Source organism: Stegastes partitus, unplaced genomic scaffold (genome assembly GCF_000690725.1).
Source record: "Stegastes partitus isolate 25-593 unplaced genomic scaffold, Stegastes_partitus-1.0.2 Scaffold792, whole genome shotgun sequence".
NCBI lineage: Eukaryota > Metazoa > Chordata > Actinopteri > Pomacentridae > Stegastes > Stegastes partitus.
Window position 1 is genome coordinate 104,765 of NW_007578523.1, and position 20,439 is coordinate 125,203.

At 41.7% G+C, this 20,439-nt stretch overlaps 2 protein-coding genes across 2 annotated transcripts; one reads left to right on the plus strand and one right to left on the minus strand.

Moving 5' to 3' along the window:
* Positions 1-795: 795 nt before the first annotated feature.
* Positions 796-7,547, minus strand: thumpd2 (THUMP domain containing 2). The gene is made up of 11 exons (XM_008292193.1): positions 7,417-7,547; positions 5,937-6,075; positions 5,271-5,849; positions 5,014-5,150; positions 4,520-4,597; positions 4,324-4,376; positions 3,668-3,755; positions 3,205-3,276; positions 2,678-2,792; positions 1,494-1,614; positions 796-1,252 (listed from the first exon to the last, which is right to left on the minus strand). The coding sequence occupies exons 1-11, from the start codon at positions 7,525-7,527 to the stop codon at positions 946-948; spliced, it is 1,800 nt and encodes a 599-aa protein (XP_008290415.1). The 5' UTR covers positions 7,528-7,547; the 3' UTR covers positions 796-945.
* Positions 7,548-13,974: 6,427 nt separating this feature from the next.
* Positions 13,975-19,596, plus strand: LOC103364904 (uncharacterized). Its single transcript, XM_008292194.1, has 6 exons — positions 13,975-14,045; positions 14,205-14,449; positions 16,224-16,418; positions 17,589-17,758; positions 17,838-17,987; positions 18,832-19,596. Exons 2-6 carry the CDS (start codon positions 14,264-14,266, stop codon positions 19,415-19,417), a joined length of 1,287 nt encoding a protein of 428 aa, XP_008290416.1. The 5' UTR covers positions 13,975-14,045; positions 14,205-14,263; the 3' UTR covers positions 19,418-19,596.
* The last annotated feature ends 843 nt before the right edge of the window (positions 19,597-20,439 follow it).

Below are 20,439 nucleotides of genomic sequence, written 5' to 3' on the forward strand. Positions count from 1 at the left end.
TAATAACTGTATTCCTGCACAATTTGTACACAATTTTTGGTTTACTTTAAACAAGCATCAACAACTAAACTTTATTTCCTTTTTATTTTAAACTTGAAGCCATTGTTTGACTGCATGTGTGTTTTTTCTGTGCAAGTACGCTGCGAGCAAAGACGAAAACAGAGCTGTATGTGTACACATACTTGGCCAATAAAGCCGATTCTGATATTGTTTCCTACTCTGTGCCATAAACCTCTAGTGGTCCAAAGTCTGCTGCAAACATATTAGTGAGCGACGCAGCTGCACTGGGTCACATGTTCCTTCATTAGCACGAGCATCATCATCTCAATGTTATTATCAGATCAGCAAATGTGTATTAAATTAGAAGATGAAAAAGTCTCCAAGAAAAGCACGATTTACCCCAGTTTGAGTAATATTTGCGAAAAACTGGAACTGCTTTACAAAACTACTGAGAGGTTTTACTAAATGAAAGCCTACATTTGTGAGCTGTTTTTTAAGATTTGCTTCTTCATGGAAACCGGACAGTTTGGGAATTGAATGTCACACACAGAGCAAGAAGGTTGAAAAGTCCCTGCAAGCATATTTTCTCATCGTTTTTGTTGTTAATAAAGTGTGTATGATCAAACTCATCCTGTCTGAAACACATCTGTCCCAAAAATCACACCTAAAGTGAAAGAAACAAGAGATTTAAAGTCCCTATTCAGGAGTTGATCTTTAACCAACAAACTGGAGCACTGTTTGAAGAGCAGAGGACTCTGGAATGCTAAAAATTCAATCCACACTTCCAAAGCATTCGGCAGTTATTTAGAAATATATATTTATTTACATACTCTTCGATTTAAGAAATGTCTGCAAACCTAAACATGTTACAGACTCGTCACATTTTCCACAATAAGCAACACAAACAAACTAATTACTCTGAACTGTAGCTTCTAGTATCACTGATCAGGAGCCTGTTTTGACATATTTATGGATGAGTCCATCTATTGCTCCTAAACTGACTCTGAAAGTTGCTTCATGCTTCAGGGAGGACAACGAGGGCAGCAGACTGTGGTGAGGTGAGGATTTGACCTCCGGGTGGATTTGGAAAGTCTGCTGCTTTGTGGGAGATACAGAAGGAGACGGGCTGCGTTCCATCCCAGCTGGAGGCTTTGCTTCCTGGTTAGACGTCGGTCCAGTCAGAAGTTTTTTCAGGAGACAGGACAACTGAGGACTCAGGAGGAGAACCAGGATACCACCGATACAGAGGACTCTAAACACACAGTCATTCATTAGATTAATGGGCGTTATAACTCTTTCTTTCTGTGATTTCCATGAAGATTAATGCATTAAGATGTTAGTTATATTAAGGACAAAAAATAATGTCTACATTTGTACAGCTGAGAATCTTTCCTGACACATAAATCCTGCACAGGACATGAACACACACAAAAACCACATGTTCTGATTCACCGAACAGTCCTAAAAGAAACAAGTGAAACAGAGGAACAGACCTCTCCATCTCACTGAGGATGAGTGGCAGACTGGCAGCCATGTTTGTTTTGGTGCCAAACTTCCTGCCAAATGGCAGGTCACAGATCACAGCGTCTACACTGGCGTCGGGCAGAGGCAGCGCTGCACACACAGAGGAGGACAAACAAGCCAACAGGTAATTTAATACATGACAGCAGGATTCACACTCACCGCCCACTCAGCGGTTCCCATCCAAAACACACAGCCCTGGATCCACAGTTAAAGTCAGGAGTTCAGGTTTTAAAAGCTACACCGTACGCAGTATGGATTAAGTGAAAGGCACCACAGCATGAGAGTTATTCATCTATTTCTCTAGAATATCAGTGACTTAATATGTAACAGTGTCACAAATTAAAGTTTCAAATAAAGCTTTAAAAGCTTTTGTCTTTTAATCTGACCTACATTTGTCAGTTTTCCAAAAAGCAGACAGTTTTCCTCTTCAAAAGAAGAAACAACAATCTATTTTCTAAGCTGCTGCATTTCATAAAGGCTCACATGATGCTGGAACTTCTCCAGTATCCAATATGCTGTTATTTTCCAGCTCATCTTGGCTGAATGCCGACGCAGATAGAGATATATGTACATATTTTTCCACCTAATTGCTGAAAACATAGAATCTCTCCTCTGATGGGATCAACATATTATTATGCCAGCTCGTATTGTCAGGTGCAGACATAACATACACAGCATTTCAAATATGAAAACTACTTCAATTACATGTAAAACATACTATATTTATTCATGTATAGTTTTTAAACAAAACTGTGAACTTTCATGCTGCCTGTCCATGTGTTCCATCTGGGCTGATTTTTCATTTTAAAACCTTTAAATGTTGATATCAGTGATGAGGCCAATACCATTGTGCATCACTAATGTCATGTCAAAAGTCTAAATCGTGCCATTTTTTAAGTACATGTGTGTACAAACTGCTATACGCTTGACACTTAGAGCAGGTTTACATCATACTTTACATGTATTTGACTAACTGATCATGAATGCAGGGACATCTTTGGGTTCTACTATAAAAATGCTTGTACTGTTTGTAAAGCGGCACCACTGTGTGTCTCTTTGGGTATGAAAATCAGCTCAGAGCCAACCATGTGAGATGTTTCATGGCAACCTGAAAATGTACTGTTCCAAAGGTCATTTTGAGCAGGTTTCCTACCCATAGATGAAGCTTTCAGCAGGTGTATCCTGTTTCCCATTTCTGCAAACGCTATGTTCTCATTGGCCCTCTGCAGCTGTCCATCATCGACGTCCGTCCCCAGGAAGCAGGCAGCCTGAACATCCCATTGACAGCGTTTGATCGCATTCTAACAGCAGCAGCTTCACACTATTTATGACTGAAAACTCCAAACTTGTGTATTAATCTTTATGATGTGTGCATTTCTATAAGTAAAAAAATTACATATTCAAAAATTATTTATCAAATGTAAAGTAATCAGTAAAAAAAACAAATGAAATCATCTAAAACTAGCATTAATTAGAACCCATGACTGCATATCTCAACTATGTTCGTTGCATAACATAAAAAACACAGACAGCAGTCATGTGTACCAGGACTGAACCGTTTATCAGATGCTTTACATGCTTTGTCCAGTTCCAAACGTATTAATACTTAAAAAGATGACTTTCCAGACATTTCTCCGCATGACAGATTTACACGAGCGCCGCATTGATTTCTGTCCTGACCTCGTGTTCTCGTGCCGCTTCTATTAAGACGGTTCCCACCCCACACATGGGGTCGATCACACGGAAGCCTGGCTGGGAAACAGAGGATAACATACAGGACATGATCAGCCGTGACTGAAGGGCGACATTACATCACAGTTTGACCGGTTGGCATGCAAACGCTTTCCATACAGGCTGCATGGTAACAGACAACAAATACGCTTTAGTGTAGCTGCTGAATGGTCACATTTAAATCTAACTCTGCCTCTTTAAGGGGATAAAACAAACAAAACTAATATCTTTGTGCGACAAAGACAAAGAAGAGGGAGGGCTGCATTATTTGATGATGCCGTCTGATTTGCATAAATAAACAAAAGCATGCACACAACAGTGTCGTTTCCTCGCAGGTCTGAGAAGTCATAACTGTAGAAACCATACATGAAGAGTGAAGCGACAGCCATCCAGCAGCTGTGTGTGCTCGTACCTGAATGTGAGCCAGTGAGGTCATAGCCCAGGCTATGGTAGACCTCAGTCCTGTGGTTTTAATGTAGCTCCTCTTAGCCAGAGGTAACCTGAAGGGAACAGAGAGAAGCCACAACTCACGTGGGCCTTACAAATTATTTAAAGCTGCAATATGAAGTAGCTCTGTAACCCACCACCGTATATAGATCCAGTGGTTATGAGAACTGGATATTCAACAGTTTTAGCATTATTTGGGGTGCATAAATTTGCTAAAGCATGATGAAAGGCATCAAGCACATCAGCGTTGCAAGTTGTATCACTAAAGTGACAAAACTGTTCTGACAACTGAATCCGAGCAGTTCTTGTAAATATAAAAAGTCAAAAATGTTTTATTCCCTCTTCCTAAATCAAAATATTTTCTGGTTTCTTTATTCCTTCATGACGACAAACTGAACATCATTGGGATGTTAACAAGACAATTAAGGATGTCATCTTGGGATTTGGGAAACACTGATCAATATTTTTACATTTTCCTGTCATCTTATAGAAAAAACAACTAATTAATCAATCAAGAAAATAATCACCAGAATCATCAGCAGTGAAATTAATCATTAGTGGCAGCCCAGTGTGTTACAGAATTAATAATAGGTATTAAATGTAAAGAAAACGACCACTAACCTGGTCAGTGGAATCCCCAGCAGGCAGTGGTCATCACTCAAATAGACATTAACCTGCAGAAAAGAGCAACATCATGAATGAAATGACAGGAAAGAAAGCAGTCAGTCAACAACATTATCCAGAGAAGGAGCATTTACTTCCCCCTCGTACCTGTAGAGACACACAGTTAATTACCTGATAATAAATAAAGCTTTACCTCCAGCTGGGGATTCTTCAGGTCAACCTTCCAGCCCAGGAGTCTGCTCAGACCTGCTCCAATCACGGTGCTCACCTCCTGTATCAGACACAAAATGCAAACAAACAATAATCCTGTGAACATTACACACATATGCCTACTTCTGTAAATGACATCTCAGCTTAATACAGATCTCTGTTTCTGTCTGTTTGGGTGTGCAGTTCAGGAAGAATAAAAAATACGTCCATCTGACAGTGAAACTTAAAGATGAACCACTAATGGATCGGCAGTAAGTGATGTGTGAACTTTTAAACCCTAAAATAAACTGAGAAAATGTTGTATAGTATAAGAGCCCGTTTGAGATGGACAGAGATGGGAAGCCTCACAATTTGCAGCTTTAACAAGATTTTCTATCTTTACACAAACTGTACGTCTTTGTAACACATACAGTGCAGACAACAGCCAGAAACAATACACAAACTTTACTCTGCTTTGTCATGTGTAATGTTCTCTACCTGTGCGCTGAAGCACCGGGACAGAGATCCGGTACATTTGCAGCTAATCCTAAAAGAAACCGGGACACAAGAAGGCAGCTCTGGTTTGTTCCTGCTGGCGCTCAGTGGCTTCTCATCTCTGTCTTCTGTGGTCTTCACTTCAAATGAAGACAAACATGAGAACACAGAAGAACAGCATCAATTAAAATATACTTCTCTTAGAACTTGACATTACACAAGTTGTACTGAAAAACTTTAAAAATGATCCATCTTCATACCATTCTGCACACTTTCTGTTGGTTTGTCATCCACCATCCTGCTGCTACTTTCCTCATCCTGCTCCAGTCCTGCTGTTTGCTGATCACAAACCGATTCTCTGCCACTGACGTCTGTTTCATGTTTACCGTTTTTTCTACAGCTGCTAAACTCCGTATCCATCCCTGTCTCTGCTTCCTCCTCTCTCCTCCTCTGTCTCTCAGATGACTTCCCTTTCTCTACTTTATTCTCAACACTAGCTGCAACCTTCCTCTCCTTCACCTCCTCCTCTTCTTCTTCTTCATGGTCCCTCTTTCTCTTCTTTTCCAGTGTCTGTGTTCCATTTTGTTCACCACTTCTCGGCCTCCCATTTACATTCTCCTCTTCCCTCTGCTCCTCTGGACTTTTTCTACACTCTACGAGGCAGTTCTGCCCTTTCTCTCCCTGTTCCTCACTCCCTCTCCCCTCCTCAGGTTTTGGTGTTTTTACAGTAGTCCTGCTGCCCGCCAGCTCCCCCTGCAGGCGGCTCCATGTCATTACAGCACTGCTCCACTGATGTCTGTCACCCAGCAGTCTGGACTGCAGCACAGAGGCTGCCTTTGCTGTGAAAACACAATCAATGCAAAAGTTGCAGTTAAACACCACAGGGCGTGGGTACTACACTTCAGGTGAAAGACAGGCATACATACCTGGGCTGGTGTGTGCAGATATCTTCAAGGGTGAGTCGTCTTTCAACAGAAGGAAGAGTCTCTCTGCAGCCTTCAGGTCACTGACTTTGTCGATCCTTGCAGAGGAGCTGAACAACACTTTACCAGGCATCTGACACACCTGGGAACAAAAATTATGTCTCATTTTTAAGGACTCTTTAGCAGCTGTATTATCCACAAGTTACATAAAACAAACTCAAACCCTCAGTTGACCAATACTGGATTGTTAAAGTAGAAGCTGATCAGCCTTTAGACTAATATATAAATTAGGTGCTATCATATTGGCACAGACTTGATGGTTTACTACAATGTTTTATGTGGATGTGACTCACTTTGACTAAGACGAAGACCGCTTCCATTAACAGACAAAACTCTTTGCAATATCAGTTTTTCTACATCTAGTCTGTGCAGTAGCAACATTTATCCTCTTATGTAAGAATCTGCACCATATAATTGTTTTTCATTATATAGACACGTGCAATAGTGTTTTTTTTCCACATCCAGAGGAATCTGTGCAATATCTGAATATCCACATAATCAGTACTTATGTATGTTTGTTTGTTGCTGATACGTTTGCACTACGCCCGTTGCTGCTGTAACACTGCAAATGTCTCCATAGTGGGATTAATAAAGGCTTATCTTACCGTATCAATTATAAACATCAGTGAGGTTCTGACTATTGTGAAGGCCATCATCAACTAACTACAGGCGAGATACAAACCATCACATCTAACATTAACACACACACGGGCAGCATAAATAACCTTTGGCAATAATCCTTCATAATGAAACAGCCGTCTGAGGACTTGAGTGCCGTAGAAAATGTTAATCATTTAAAAAGAAAACTCAAGGTTTTATTCTTGTCTCATTGTTTTTCCTTTTCTGAATTATTGCCTCAAGCTGCCTCTGGTGTCTCCTCATTTCATATATTTATGGTTATTAGAACGAAGTCTGAGGAAGGGTGAGTGGTGTATTTTTATTTATTTTTTAATATGTAAAGCACTTTGTGTTGCATTTTATTTGAATGAAAATTGCTCCACAATTAAAGTCTTACTTAAGAATTGATTGTTTATTGGCAAAGACTGAACTAAGGTGTGCACAGAGGCAATATATTTATATTTCACTAATGAACAGCAATCCTTAATGTGAGAGGAGAGGAACAACAGCGGAATAAAATAAAGTTTAACTATACATTTTTTTTAAAATAGCAAAACTTTTCTGTATTTCTTTGGCTGCACTACTTAGCTATAAACAGTATTATTTACTGTGACAAGCTAGTAAGGCTAATTCTTGATTTGTACACACATACAACACAGTCAATATAAAACATTTCTGTTCCTCAGAGTCTTTGTAAAACCAACATAAAGTCGGTGTAGTTCTAAACAGCAGCTGTGGGTTGGTCTCCTGCTAACATGCAGCTAAACAGCATCCAGGCGGCTAACGGCTAACGGCTAACACTCACATGTTCAGCCGCCAGCTTCTTCTTCACCTCGTCCATTAAAAACGGCTCCATCCCGTTACCGGCGGTGCAGAAGTAACGAACCGAACTCCCCTCGCTTTTCGGTTCAGCCATTATGTTGTAAAAATGTCTACAATAGCTCATCCGTGCTAGCAGAAGTTTGCCACATCTTCAGTCGACCATGGGCGCCGCCATATTGGCCGGTTTGTTTACACCGGAGACGGATCTGCCGTCCAGCAGGGGTCTCTGTGACACCGGAGAGAAAAAGGAAAGAAGAAAACACCCAAAACACAACAATCTGCATATTAATCCAAACACTCATCACCGTGTGGATGTCAACTGTACTCGTTCATATGGATGTTTTCATTGTAATAATTACATAATTACACTCAGATTAATTTCCATACAGGGACTGAAGGGAGATCATTTAACTGTCAAATGCCTCAATGCACACTTTAGGTGATTACAAACTCTTTCAACTGCAAAATTGCGAGTGGGTCTGGGTGTCAACATATAATTTATGTTTAATATATGTACATGAAATAATGACATATATTTATAATAATATAAACATAATAAAAATTTAAATAAAAGCATTAAAATAAAATGAAAATTATATGAGGACAATATATGAGGATAAATTATTTATTTATGTTTTGAAAATACTCCCCCATAATCAGACCATTACCCTCCTCGTTATCTACGACAATTTTTTCCTTCTATTTTTAATCAATATTTTATCATTTTAAATCTATCTATCTATCTATCTATCTATCTATCTATCTATCTATCTATCTATCTATCTAATGCAGTATAGATTCTGGGTAATTCTTGCAGATTATGTAATTACTTTTCTTTTTGAATAATACATTTTTAAGGATTATCTAGTGGTGCACAGACCCAAGTGTACGCACTGTTTTTCCTCCACTGCGGATTTGACAGACACAACACACACACACACACCTCTGCTGCAGTACTTTACCTGGAGGCAGCTCTGAGCAGGTGTTCCTCCAAAGCTGAGAGAAAAACTCTCTGCAGAGGTAAGTGCTTTCTTGCAATTCTCTCCTTTCCCTCCATTATCTCCTGCAGACAGGGAGATGCTCCTTCAAAATATGTTTTGACACTTACTCTAAGTCCCTTTCTTATCTGCGTCTCTCCTGCTGCCCGGTCACACTCTGTCTTTTTAATCTCCCTCTTTTCTCTCTGACATTTTAATGACCCCCAAACATATTTAATCTCTTCACTTTATTCGATGAACAGTGTTCTGCTTGTTGCCTTGTGCTATAAACGCCTCAGATGTTGACAGGCTGCCGTGACCTGCCACCGTGTGCTGCATACGCTTAACAATGTGGAGACTTACGATAAGCAAATATGCTTATATAAGAGCTGTAGATTGATGTAATATTGCTTCTGGAGGTTGGCCAGCTGGATTTATCATCAATTATCCACTTTTTTCCCCCACTTTCTGCATATCAAATCACACATTTTATACAAAGATTTGGTGACTAAGTGTTTAACTTCCAGAGGCAGTCGTGTATATGTCACTCATACTCATTAAAATCCACACTTTGACAGTGAACACATGATTTTTCCTGCAAGTTTTCTTTATTTCTACATAAACTTTAGCTGACAAATGCATCCCATTGTTCATTTAGAACATAACGTCCTCTAGAAAAACAACCTTTTTCGTCTTTTTCTTGTTAAGAAAGCTTCACAACATCCAGCGTCTCACATCCAGAGACCCTGTTACATCAAAGTGCTTCAGATGTAAACTTTATAGGGCGCCAAGATGGATGATGATTAGAGTACCTTTAGCCAGTGACAGCTTTAATTAAAGTTAAAGTTGGATTTATGGGGCTTTTACCTAACAAGACACATTTCAGGCTCTCTTTTTCTGTGTCGCTCTCATTTTCTTTTTTTGAAGTTTGGCCTGTGACTACTTTAATCAGCCACATACAACTGGACGTATCCATGTAGAAAGGAGACATTAATACTCTTTTCAACAGCTGTCATTTGCAATAATTAGCCGCACTGCTGCTAAGTGAACACAACAGCCTCACAAAATGGATGCTGCCTGGCAAAGCAGTCATGGTATGATGTATTACTGTACATTAAACTTGTTTTTATTCTCCTCCACACTCCATAAATGATCGGAGGGAGGCAGGCAGGGAGGGAGGGAGGGAGGTGGATGCAGGCAGAAAGAGAGGCAGATAAAGAAGACAAGCCATAAAATGGAGGGTGAAAGAGAAGAAATGATGAAGAGGTGTGGAGAAATGGAGGGAAAGGATGCAGAGATGAATATAGCGGGCAAAGAAAGCAGCAGCTTTGTGTCACAACTTTGTCATGCTGAACTAATTAGCGCAGCCTTGGATGCAAAGAGTGTATGTACAGAAAGCTCTGTGGGCTAATGAGTTCTGACAATAATGAAAGCGGTGTTGCAGGACAAGAGTACAGAAGTCGACTCTCAAACGCAAACATGACCTTAACTTGACAAAAATTTGTTGAATGTGGTTGTTAAGTGGTGTTATTACACACATTTTTGTGAGTCAGGGCGACTATGTAGCCACAAATGATGCAATTTGCTGCGGCCTAGACTGTTCCCGTCTTATCTTTAATTTAATAAATGTCCCTTGCAATTTTTCCCTGTTGTTTTTACTTTTTTTTTTAAAAAACACGAGGGTGGATTAAATGGAGACCAAGAGCCAGGATTTTTTTTTTTCCCTCTGCAGTTTTCTGTTATCCAAAATGTGTAACTTAGGCCACCTCAAATCAATTTTAAAAAATCTCCATGACAACTGGGCAACTCCATCTGCCGGAGAAGGCCAAGAGACGGAGCTGATTCTTTGGAGAGACAAAGAAAGTGGATTACTGTTTTTGCCAAACAAGTTGGACTGTTTTTGCCAGCAAATTTGTAAATGCTACTGAAAAGAATGAAAGTTGGTCACACAGTTACAAAATATACTCCATAGACTTTACGAGATGCACACAGCGCATCACGTACAAACGCCTGCACCGTGTGTGAGCAGTAACTTTTACGAGCCAGGAGACTGCCTGATGCTTCTATATGCTCCTCAAATCGAAGCAGAGAGGAAAACATCACATTCTGGAAAGGCCAAACCTCATATCAGGATCTGGTGATGATAGGTGGTTCTGCAGCGACCACCAAGAGGAGAAACAAGAGTTTTTCACATTGGAAAAGCCCACAGTTTCTGAACTGGATGAAGTTCATCAGGTCACGGGCACCGGGAGCTCGCTGGTTGTTTTCTACAACATTCAAGTGATGGTGCCGTGGGAATTTGTTCATTCATGTTGAATTGTCAAGGTAGAGTCCTACTGTAATGCCTTACGGTGTCTAGGTGAGAGCATTTAATGGAAAGATGAGTCTTCCTGCTCACAGTATGGTGATTACATCAGGTTTCTTTGGTCACAACAACACAATCATCACTCCCCACTTGCCCTACTTGCTAGATGTTGCTCCCTGTGACTTATTCTTCATCTCCAAAATGAAATTCAGGTGGAAGGGTCGCTGTTTTCACACAGTTTAGCACTAATCACAGATGGTGTTTGACACGTCAACATATTGGGGCTTCCAGGGAGTGTTACTGTGTCGCTGTACAAGTAGACTACTTTGAAGGTGTTTGATTTCGATTGGCACAGTCTTGGAACTTTTTGATCACCCCCTTGTTAAAGATGGAGGTAACCGCAGTGATGTCACTTGAAATTCCAACTAAATTTTCAGTTAGACAGTTGATAAGTGAAGCAGTGGACCTGTGGCATTAGCATCTGTTTGAGCATTGGTCTGAGTGAACACTATGTGTGCGTGTAGATAAGGAACTGCTGTTTTCAAGCCTTGAGTTTAGCAGTTGGCCCTCCCATCGTGGTCTTTTGAAACCAGACGTTATGAGTAACGGGTTGATCTGACTGAGAACACGGGGATAGCAGTGATCTGTCAATCACAAGGTAGTTATTCCCTAAAATATACCCTGTTTTATCGGCTATTTTCCTCTAAATGGGACAATAATTTACAAAATGAACATCCTGCTGTACTGAAGGAGACTTGAAACTAGCAGCTGAGACCATAAACTGATTAGGAAAATGTTCACTGAGGTAGAAAATCAAGTGAGAATTAGAGTCATTTTCTGATAGACTTCTGTGCAATTGGACTTCTTTTTGAAGAGTCGCCCCCTGCTGGCTGTTAGAAAGAACACAGGTTTAAGATTCTTCCATTTTAGCTTTGCTTTTTACATATTCTACATCTTTTACATACAGTCTAGACATAGACCACATGTTCAATATGCATTGATATTCAATACAGTTCCCCAATTATCACTGAACACATCACAGCAGGTCTTAATCTCAACAACAGAACAATAACTTCTGACATCCACATAAAAAAACACACACACAAGCTTTTTCCATCTTCCTCGTCTACATGTACAGACACTTGCTCACACAGATGTAAATGTCGCAGGTCCACTCCTCGAATTATCTACAGTCTAATTGAAAATTAAATTGGACTTTCAAGTGCCATTATCTCATAAAATAACACATTCAGCGCGTTATGATTAATATTCAGCGAGGTTTCAAGAGGGCTGTCATTTAAAAGGCCACACAATTTGAGAGTGTTTGTGTGTGAGTCCATCTGTCATCTTCCTCCAACTCCCCTCTGCCATAAACATCACCTTTACTTTATCGCTTATTCATTTTATTTTGCCTTTCTTTCCTCTTCTTCTCCCCCCTACCTCCTCTTTCGTTTATCTCCCTTCTTCTATTTCCTGACCTCGCCTGGACCTTCTTTCATCTTTACTTCACTCACAGATGGAAATGAGACCTTTACAAAGAGACACTGGGAAAAAAAACAAAGCTAAAGAGAGCGAGAGAGCACTACATTTTCACCACTTAGTCATGTACGCATGTGTGCATTGTTGCCTGTTTCTCGTAAGTGCTGTTGTGTTTGTGACGTGAGCACATTTGGATAATTTTTTTCCCCCTGCTCTCGGAGGAGTGTGAATTGTGTCAACAGGGCCGAGAATACAGAGAGAGAAATGTTCACACACACAGACTCTCCCAGCAACCGGTAAACACTGCAACAAACTGACAGAAGATATCAGAATCAACAATAGCAGCAGGAACAGGGGAGAGCAGCAGGATGGAAAGCAGACTGGAGGGAGGAAACAAAATGTGGAGGAGGAGGAAGAAGAGAAGGAAAAGGAGAAAATGTTTCTGGTTTGTTTCGTGCCTGTTGTTTTAAATGTCATATCAGACTCACTGTGGCACCTTGGAGCACATTAAAGAGCCTTTATGTCCCAGAGGCAGGGTTGTTTTTCAATAGATATGCTCCAAAAATGGATTCCAAATTCTTAAAGTGTAATGTTTATCATTAACTACAGATCTGCTCTGTCCCAGTAAACTCTGACATCGTGACAGTGATCCAGCATTCACAACATCAGGAGCCAAAGCAGCTAAATGGGATTCAGATATCAATAATTGTATTATTCATGTCTGTTCTTTTCATACTTATAAGTGCAAAGTCTTGCAGTTCTCAAGAAGTACTTATCAGATTGGCGACACCGTTACAAAGGTTTTCTGGTCTCCAGGTAAGTGACAAGTCACTTTCCGACAACAAAAGATGAAATTATGGAAAGTGATGGGTTGCATTTAGCCAGCTGCTTGCTCGCCTTGATTTTCTGGCTACACCATTCACCTGTAGCGTCATTAGTTCTCGTCTGAATTTTGCACATTTTTCTCTTTTTTTGGCTTGACCTTTAAGCCCTTCCACCATCTGCTGCTTTGCGACGCTAAATGATAAAGCCTAATCGTGTCCGACAGGTGCCACATGTGGCATATGGAGCTTGTGCAGAAATGGCACCACACGACCGAACACACAAAACCCTGAATGATTGAGACGTCCGCGTTAACGTGATGTACGGCCCGGGACAGCGTGTCGGGGCGTTTCATTTAGCTGTCATATACACAAAACTCTGATGTGACAATGTGCACAAGCCCTTGTCCCAGTTAACAAAGAACATCGCTCACGCTACATAAAATCCCAAATCCCCTTGCCCCATATTTGATCAAGTAAAAAAAGTCAACATCACACCACCACCGCCAAGGCCACTGTTCCATTTAGCTAAATAAAAGAGCTGAAAGCCCTTGGCCTATTTTTTCAATGTTTAACACAGCCATTAAGAGTTTGTAGCTATTACTTTCATTCCCAAGGACCTCTGGCTTGTTCCACGGAGTCCCCCAGCACGAGGACGATTAGTTTAATTTCACTATAACGCATTCACTTTAAGATAACGCCATAAGAAAGATTGCACAACAGCTAATCTCAGAGGCCTTCGTTTTTCATGCACCGGCAGCTGACGGGCAACAAAAACAGATTGAGATCGCTCAGTCGAACCGGCCGGGGTTCTTGGAGTGGAGTCGCTGCATTCCCAGCCTACTGCAGCTAGAGGGAGGTGTAGGTTTACTGCTGGGTTCTGCTGCGCTGCAGTGTTGTCTTGGTGAACGGGTTTACTGCAGCAGGCGGAGACAGAGCAGGAAGACGGGAAGTAGGGGTAGAAAAGAGGCCGGTTGTCCCAAACACCAAGTCATTGCATTGATGGGAACGTTAGGGGGCAGTTTTTGAGGTATTTTGCAAATGCTGATGAATTAAATCGATATATTGCATGTGTGTTGAGTGGTGTAGACGCTACAGACATTCACAGCTTGTCTTAAATGTCATGATAATTATGTAAGAAAACAAACAAACCATTGAATGTTCTCTTGTGTGTCTCTTCTCCACTCAGATGCTGCCATAAATTTGGAAAATAATCTCGTTGGTCGCTGCACAAACACAGAACTCATCATGGGTCAGCTGTTCTCATCAGAGGAGGAACTTTCTCAAGCGAAGGATGCGATTGGTTCCCTCCTCTACGACGCCATGTTGGAAGGTGGCGCCGTACCTGACCTCGGGGTCGTCCATCCCGTCCTTCTGACCAATCAGACGGAGAGCGCCGCCTCCCAGGCCTCCCTCCAGGAACAACTGCAGCAGGTTAATACATTCAAAGAAAACGTGACACCAAGATCTAAATGATATCCAAATTTATATTTAACCTGTAGGTTTCTTTGGGGTGCAAATGGTATAAACAAGTGACAAAAGATTTAATCTTCGAGGAGTTAATGATGCATTTTAACCATTTCTACCTTGTTATTACAAATGCCATCTCCAAAATCGGTCACATCCCTTGAATTTTTTGCTAGTTTTTGAGAAAATGCAGCTTCTACATCAAGTGGTTCTAATTTCTGTTCTACTACGTTCTAAAACACTGTAAACTAAAAACAGCTGAGGAAGTGGTTCTCTTGTCACGTAGTATTGAAAGTCATGAGCTTGCTGTTAGGCTCCATGCATAGTGTGGCTGTCTACAAGATGAGGAAAGGCTGTAAAGTCACATCCACGGGTTTTCAAGTGACTGTGGCCACAGTGCAAAGCAGAATCAGAATCTTAAAGGTAAGGATAGGAAGTCAAAAGTGACTCCTGAGAATGAAAGTGCAAGAGACCAAGAAGATTCCAAGGATCACCAACAAGGCTGTCCTGTTTAATCTGAGCAAATCTGGTATCAATATCTCAAAGCAGACCCTGAAAAAGGCTCCAGGGATGTTTACCAAAGAGGAGCCGTCCATTGCTTCAAGACAGGGACACAAAAGCTCAAAAATTGTTTGGACACAGGGACGTGGCTTTTGTTTGGGAAAAGGACGGACAAGCTTTCAACACCAAGAACCCCATCCCCACAGTCATGTATGGTGGTGGGAATGTAATAGTTTGGGGATATTTTTCAGCTGACAAACCAGGCAAACTTGTTCAAGTAATTACCATTGTGAGAAAAGAGAACAACATTAGGATTGTGGAGGAAAACATCAGGCGGTCTGCTGAAAATCTTGGACACCATTTGACCCCTAAACGAGGCAAAGATTTGAAACATAGAGCCAAAGTGGACAATAAATAGTTAACAGAAAACAATATCAGCATTGTGGAGGAGAGTCCAGATCTGAATTCAGTGGAGGAAACCGTGATGTGAGTGATGGAGAAAAAAAAGCCTTTAACCTCAAAGACCTGGAGGAGTGGACCAGAATCCCAGTGGAGACCTGCAGAAAGCTCGTTAGCAAACACAAGAGCTGTGTGACTGTTGTGGTGGCAAATAAAGGCTATGCTGTTAATTACTGAGAAAGGATAGGAACACAACATTTAGTTAAAATCAATATAGAAACAGTTAAAGCACAATGTTTGTGGCACTTGCTTAAAAAAAATAAGAATTCAATATACATCAGAGCTTTGCATGTTTGGGAATAATTTAGCTGAATGAGTGCAGCAGCATAAGAGCCAAACACAGAGGAGACAGAGTGACTACAAAGAAGTACATGTTGTGTTTCCTCTGATCAGGTGAACTGCTCATTGATCACCTTTAAATCCATTCAGCCATGAAGTGCAGACTGGAGATTAACAGCAGAAGGAGGAAGATGGTTTTCGCCTTGAAACACTTAAGAAAGCAAACAGTGCAAAACTGAGCGCCGCCGCTCCGTATTAAAGATGGAGTCCTGTTGGGGTTTGGAAAGAGGTTGCAAATCAATATGGTGGCCATCAAGGACCAGTAGGATGATGATGATGATGACAGAATGTTGTTCACAGCTGTTCTTTAAGAGGAGGGGAGAGCAATCTGCTCTGCTAACATTGTGATGTTATTGAGACAGATAATAGGAAACAGCAGGCCGGAGCTCTGTCATCGTTTCACAACGCAGTGAAACTTCCTCCTCATTTCTCTTCTCCCCAGTTGCAGGGCAACATCGGGAACAGGGCGCCCACCTACCTGAGGGACCTGATTGGCCGACTGTCGAGCTTCTCGGACGAGCCTCGGCTGGCCGGCCTGGTGGGGCTCGTGGTTACCATGGTGATGGACATGGCCTACACATCATCGAAACAGTCATCGGGTGTGAAGGGGAAGTCAGCGGGGTCATCGTCGAGCCAGGTGAGGCCCGGTGGCAAATAACGGAACGGATACGCGCCTGCTGAAATATTTATGGGTGCGGTTTCAATCGAAATTATTTTAAAACAATTCTACAGCATTTAATGAAAACATATTAAAAGCCTTGGTAAGCAGGCAAAAAACCTTTAGTAATGCACATTTGAGCTATTTAAGAGTATTATGTGGAGCTTACCAGTTGGATTAAAGATAAATAAGGCCCATAAGCAAAATTATTCAACCGTTTTTTTATTCATTCAACCTTTTATTTATCAAATGGAGTGCAGCGAGGTTTCCAGGCATGAAGGCGTTACGTTGAGCTCAGACGCATTTAGAACGCACAGGCAGACAGACGGGCAGGTTTAAGGAACAAAAGACAGCTTAATAAAAACTTACCGATGGATGAGGGAGAACAAAAGCCGACGGGGAACATCTCCAACAAAGGGCGGCTGAAGGGCTTCAGGAACAACAGGCTGCGTACAAGCCAAGAAAAACTGAAGCCCAACGAGCACAAACCAACAACACAGTGATCGACAGAGGACAGGCAGGTAAACAGATAGACAGAGAAGGCTATGTGCTCACGTAAGGGCTGATCGGGTGACGAAACGCAGGTGAAACTGACCAGAGTGGAAGCGAAACAAAGAAGGGGATACTTTTGAAACACAACATGAAAAAAAATGTAAAGAATGACTCGATGAATCCCCAACAAAAACCCAACACCATCACAAAGTCCTCGCTTGTTTATGCTCAATATAAATGTTGTTTATAAAGATTCTAAATCAACGTTAATCACATAAAAGATGGGCCGCTGCTATAGCTCAAGTGGTTGATTACAGGGGCTATAGTCTCCGATGGGTTTGCCTTGGGTTTGTGTCCCTTTGCTGGGCGTTTTTTGCCCGTTCTTCTCTCCTTCTTTTCTGTCTTTTTCTTGTCTGTCTTTTCACTGTACTGTCAAATGATGGCAAAATGGCTTAAAAATAACCCCAAACATATAAAGCATTACATACCAAGTACGTTAAATATAATAGTCTTGTGTGCAACTACATGTTTTATCCAATTGTGCTCATAATCCTGCAAAATAAAACGTTACATTAGGAGGCGCAGAATGCATAAAATACTCGTGAATCCCCAAAGATTGCTGCAACACATGACACATGCTTGGATTTCTCACTGCAGCAGAGAGTCTGGGAGCTTCAGGAGGTGATGGAGGAATACCTGAAGCGCTGCAGGATCAGCCTGAGTGACAAAGACAAGCTGATTCAGGACTCGGTCAGACTGGAGACCCAGCTCAGCCTCCTCCTCACCCAGCTGAAGACCTGTCTGCTGGGAGGAGACTGCGACTCCAGGTGAGGGAATACAGGATGATGTAGTACAGTGAAGTCAGTGTAAAATGCAGTGGTGTTATTTTGCTGTCTGCTCCTTTAGATCTCTGAGACACTGGGCCAGTGGAGCAGCATTTCACACCCAGATGTTGGTTCATCTGGCTGTTCTTGAGGGCAAAGCCGAGCCTTTATCTGCAAGAGCGGCTCTGGAGCAATACAAAGAAGACCTGACTCAGATTATACCTGCTTACAGGTAAATGCATCAATCAAGGGTATTTTTTTTTTATTGCCTTGACAGCAGCAGCAGCAGCAGCTTCCCCAGCCAACATGTACATATGGTGTTTGTGGGTCACTGGCTCCTACATGTATAGATGCCCTCTGCAAAGTGGGCTGCAAGTTAGCAATAATATCTGTTTCATGACTGCGTGGGCTGGATGTGATTTCTCCCATTTGAGGCGAGAGAATAAGTTCATCTCTGACCCCTCTGGGATTTTTTTTTTTTTATGTGCTTGACCAGCAACATGAATTTACATGAAGCTTTTAAACTGTTGCTGGAGCTGGTGGACAACCGACAAGCATGTAAAATGCATAAGCTTCTTTTTTTTTGTTTTGAGATCATGTCAGACAGAAAACACACAGAAGCAGAGGCCTAATAAAGCACACTGACAGTGGAAACTACAGCCACACAGGACCTGCCTGTCTGCTCTGCAGCTTGCTCCAAATATGACAGCAGAGACACAAAAAAAAGCTCATCAGACTGTCAGAAAAGTGGAGCCCTAAACTTTGGGCTTAGTAAAAATATCCCGGCCGTGCAGTCCTTACATAATCAGCAACATGTGAGTGAAATGGGAAGAAACATGAAAATGTAACGCCGCAGTTTTCCATCAATGAGTGTGAGAGCTGACAGCGTCCCTGCAACGCTGTGGCTTTGTCTAAAGTCATGAATATGCATTTATGAAACAAGTTTGGTGCACAAGTGTTTCATAAAGTGACACAAATGAGTCAGTTTCTGCGAGAAAAAAGTGATACTTGATTGAAAAGTTCTGTTCTTTCTTCCAACCCAATTGTCTCTAAACACTCCAATGTTCTCATTCTAGGCGCTACAAGTCGAATACAATCGGTGTTGTTAAATGTCGAGGGGGTCTTAAGGCAGCCTGTGACCCCTACGGAGAGGTTACAGAGGAGGGCGGCATGACGGGACTCACCGTGACGGACAGAGAGGCAGGAAAGAGTGTCACCATCCCTCTATCCAGCATGGAGGCAGAGGCAGCTAGACGGAGAGTCTCTGAGAGTGAATCTACAGCCGTGTCCTCCTCAATTAACCTGGACCTGATCACCTCAGACCAGTACGCTCAGGCCTACCTGGACCGCCTGTTCTCTGATAAAGGAGCCGTGGCGGAGCTGGAGAACTACTTCGCCACGGCTAGCGAGAATCTGAAAACACTAAGATGCTCAAACAAGAAGATGTCGAGAAATGGGATCGAACAAGATGAAGGACAGCCTCTGAAAGACCAGGCAGGAGGAACAAACGCAGAACAAAGAGCGGACGAGATGGAAGGGAGAGCAAGACGAGGAGAGACGGAGGAAAACAATCAGAGAGGGGAAAGTTTGAAATTGAGTATTGTGGAGACGCAGCCTGAAGAAAGCCTCAATCACAGTCATGACGGTGCAACAAGCCAATAAAAGCACAGCGGCCATATCAGTCCTCTGCTGAGGAGAAACTGAAGCTTCACTCGGAAACATGAAGTAATTCTGAACCGGACGATCGATTTCATTAAACATGCTGTTGTCTCTTCAGCTTATTGTATTGATTCTCTTGACAAGTGAACATTAAAAGCAAAAAAAAAAAGATGGGTGACAAATGGATAGGAAGTTTTTTAGTGTTTGGTCCCTGTGTGTCGCCAGAACAGATTCCTTGGTATTGATTCTGCAAGTCACTGAAGCTACTGGAGGGATGGAGGACCATTCTTCCAGAAGATATTCCCTCATTTGATGTTTTGATGTTGGCGGTTGGTTAAAGCAACAGTTTCATTACAATGCATTTTAAGCTGCAGGCGCCTGCGCTTTTGATTCTGAAGAGGCAGATTTCTGTGACCCCGGCAACACATGATGGCTGAAATATGATTGGATAAAAAAAACAAACAAAAAAAGCGAAGCCCCACAGCCCAGAGACACGCTATGATATAAAGAGAACAGACTGTCGGGAATAAAGTTAAAAGACTAATGGGAAAATTCTTGAAATATGCATATATATTTATACACACAAAGCTTAGTGATAAAATAACAGCTATAATATAATCATCGTTGTATCATTGTATTATTATTTTTCATTCCATCCTTAGTTAACTGCTTTACAATATTGTGTATTAATGCCTTTTAGGTCTTAGGTAAAGCATTTTGCACTGTTTTGCTAACTAAGTATATAAACCACTATTTTTTCCCCCTACTTTACTTCATCAGTTCTTTACTTTAACTAAAGATTTTTGTAGGTTAACTACCCGATGGATGAGAACACTGTCAGCCTGAAAGAAACCGCTCCCATTAGCAGAGAAACGTCTCTTCATGGGAAGTACATGATCACTCAGAACAACCTTGCATTGATTTTTCAGCAAGTCTTCCCTCAAAGGGGACAACTGCCCACAAACTGCCCCCACAGCATAGCAGAACCACCGGATCCGCTCACTTCAGGGGTCAAGAGTTCAGAT

Excerpts from the sequence above, each read along its gene's own strand:
- thumpd2 (XM_008292193.1), bottom strand. The coding sequence starts at position 7,527 with ATGGCTGAACCGAAAAGCGAGGGGAGTTCGGTTCGTTACTTCTGCACC. Across the intron at positions 5,151-5,270 it reads AACAGAAAGTGTGCAGAATG|TGAAGACCACAGAAGACAGA; the intron begins GTATGAAGATGG and ends CTTCATTTGAAG. Across the intron at positions 4,377-4,519 it reads TGAAGAATCCCCAGCTGGAG|GTTAATGTCTATTTGAGTGA; the intron begins GTAAAGCTTTAT and ends TCTTTTCTGCAG.
- LOC103364904 (XM_008292194.1), top strand. The coding sequence starts at position 14,264 with ATGGGTCAGCTGTTCTCATCAGAGGAGGAACTTTCTCAAGCGAAGGAT. Across the intron at positions 16,419-17,588 it reads CGGGGTCATCGTCGAGCCAG|CAGAGAGTCTGGGAGCTTCA; the intron begins GTGAGGCCCGGT and ends TTCTCACTGCAG. Across the intron at positions 17,759-17,837 it reads GGAGGAGACTGCGACTCCAG|ATCTCTGAGACACTGGGCCA; the intron begins GTGAGGGAATAC and ends CTGCTCCTTTAG.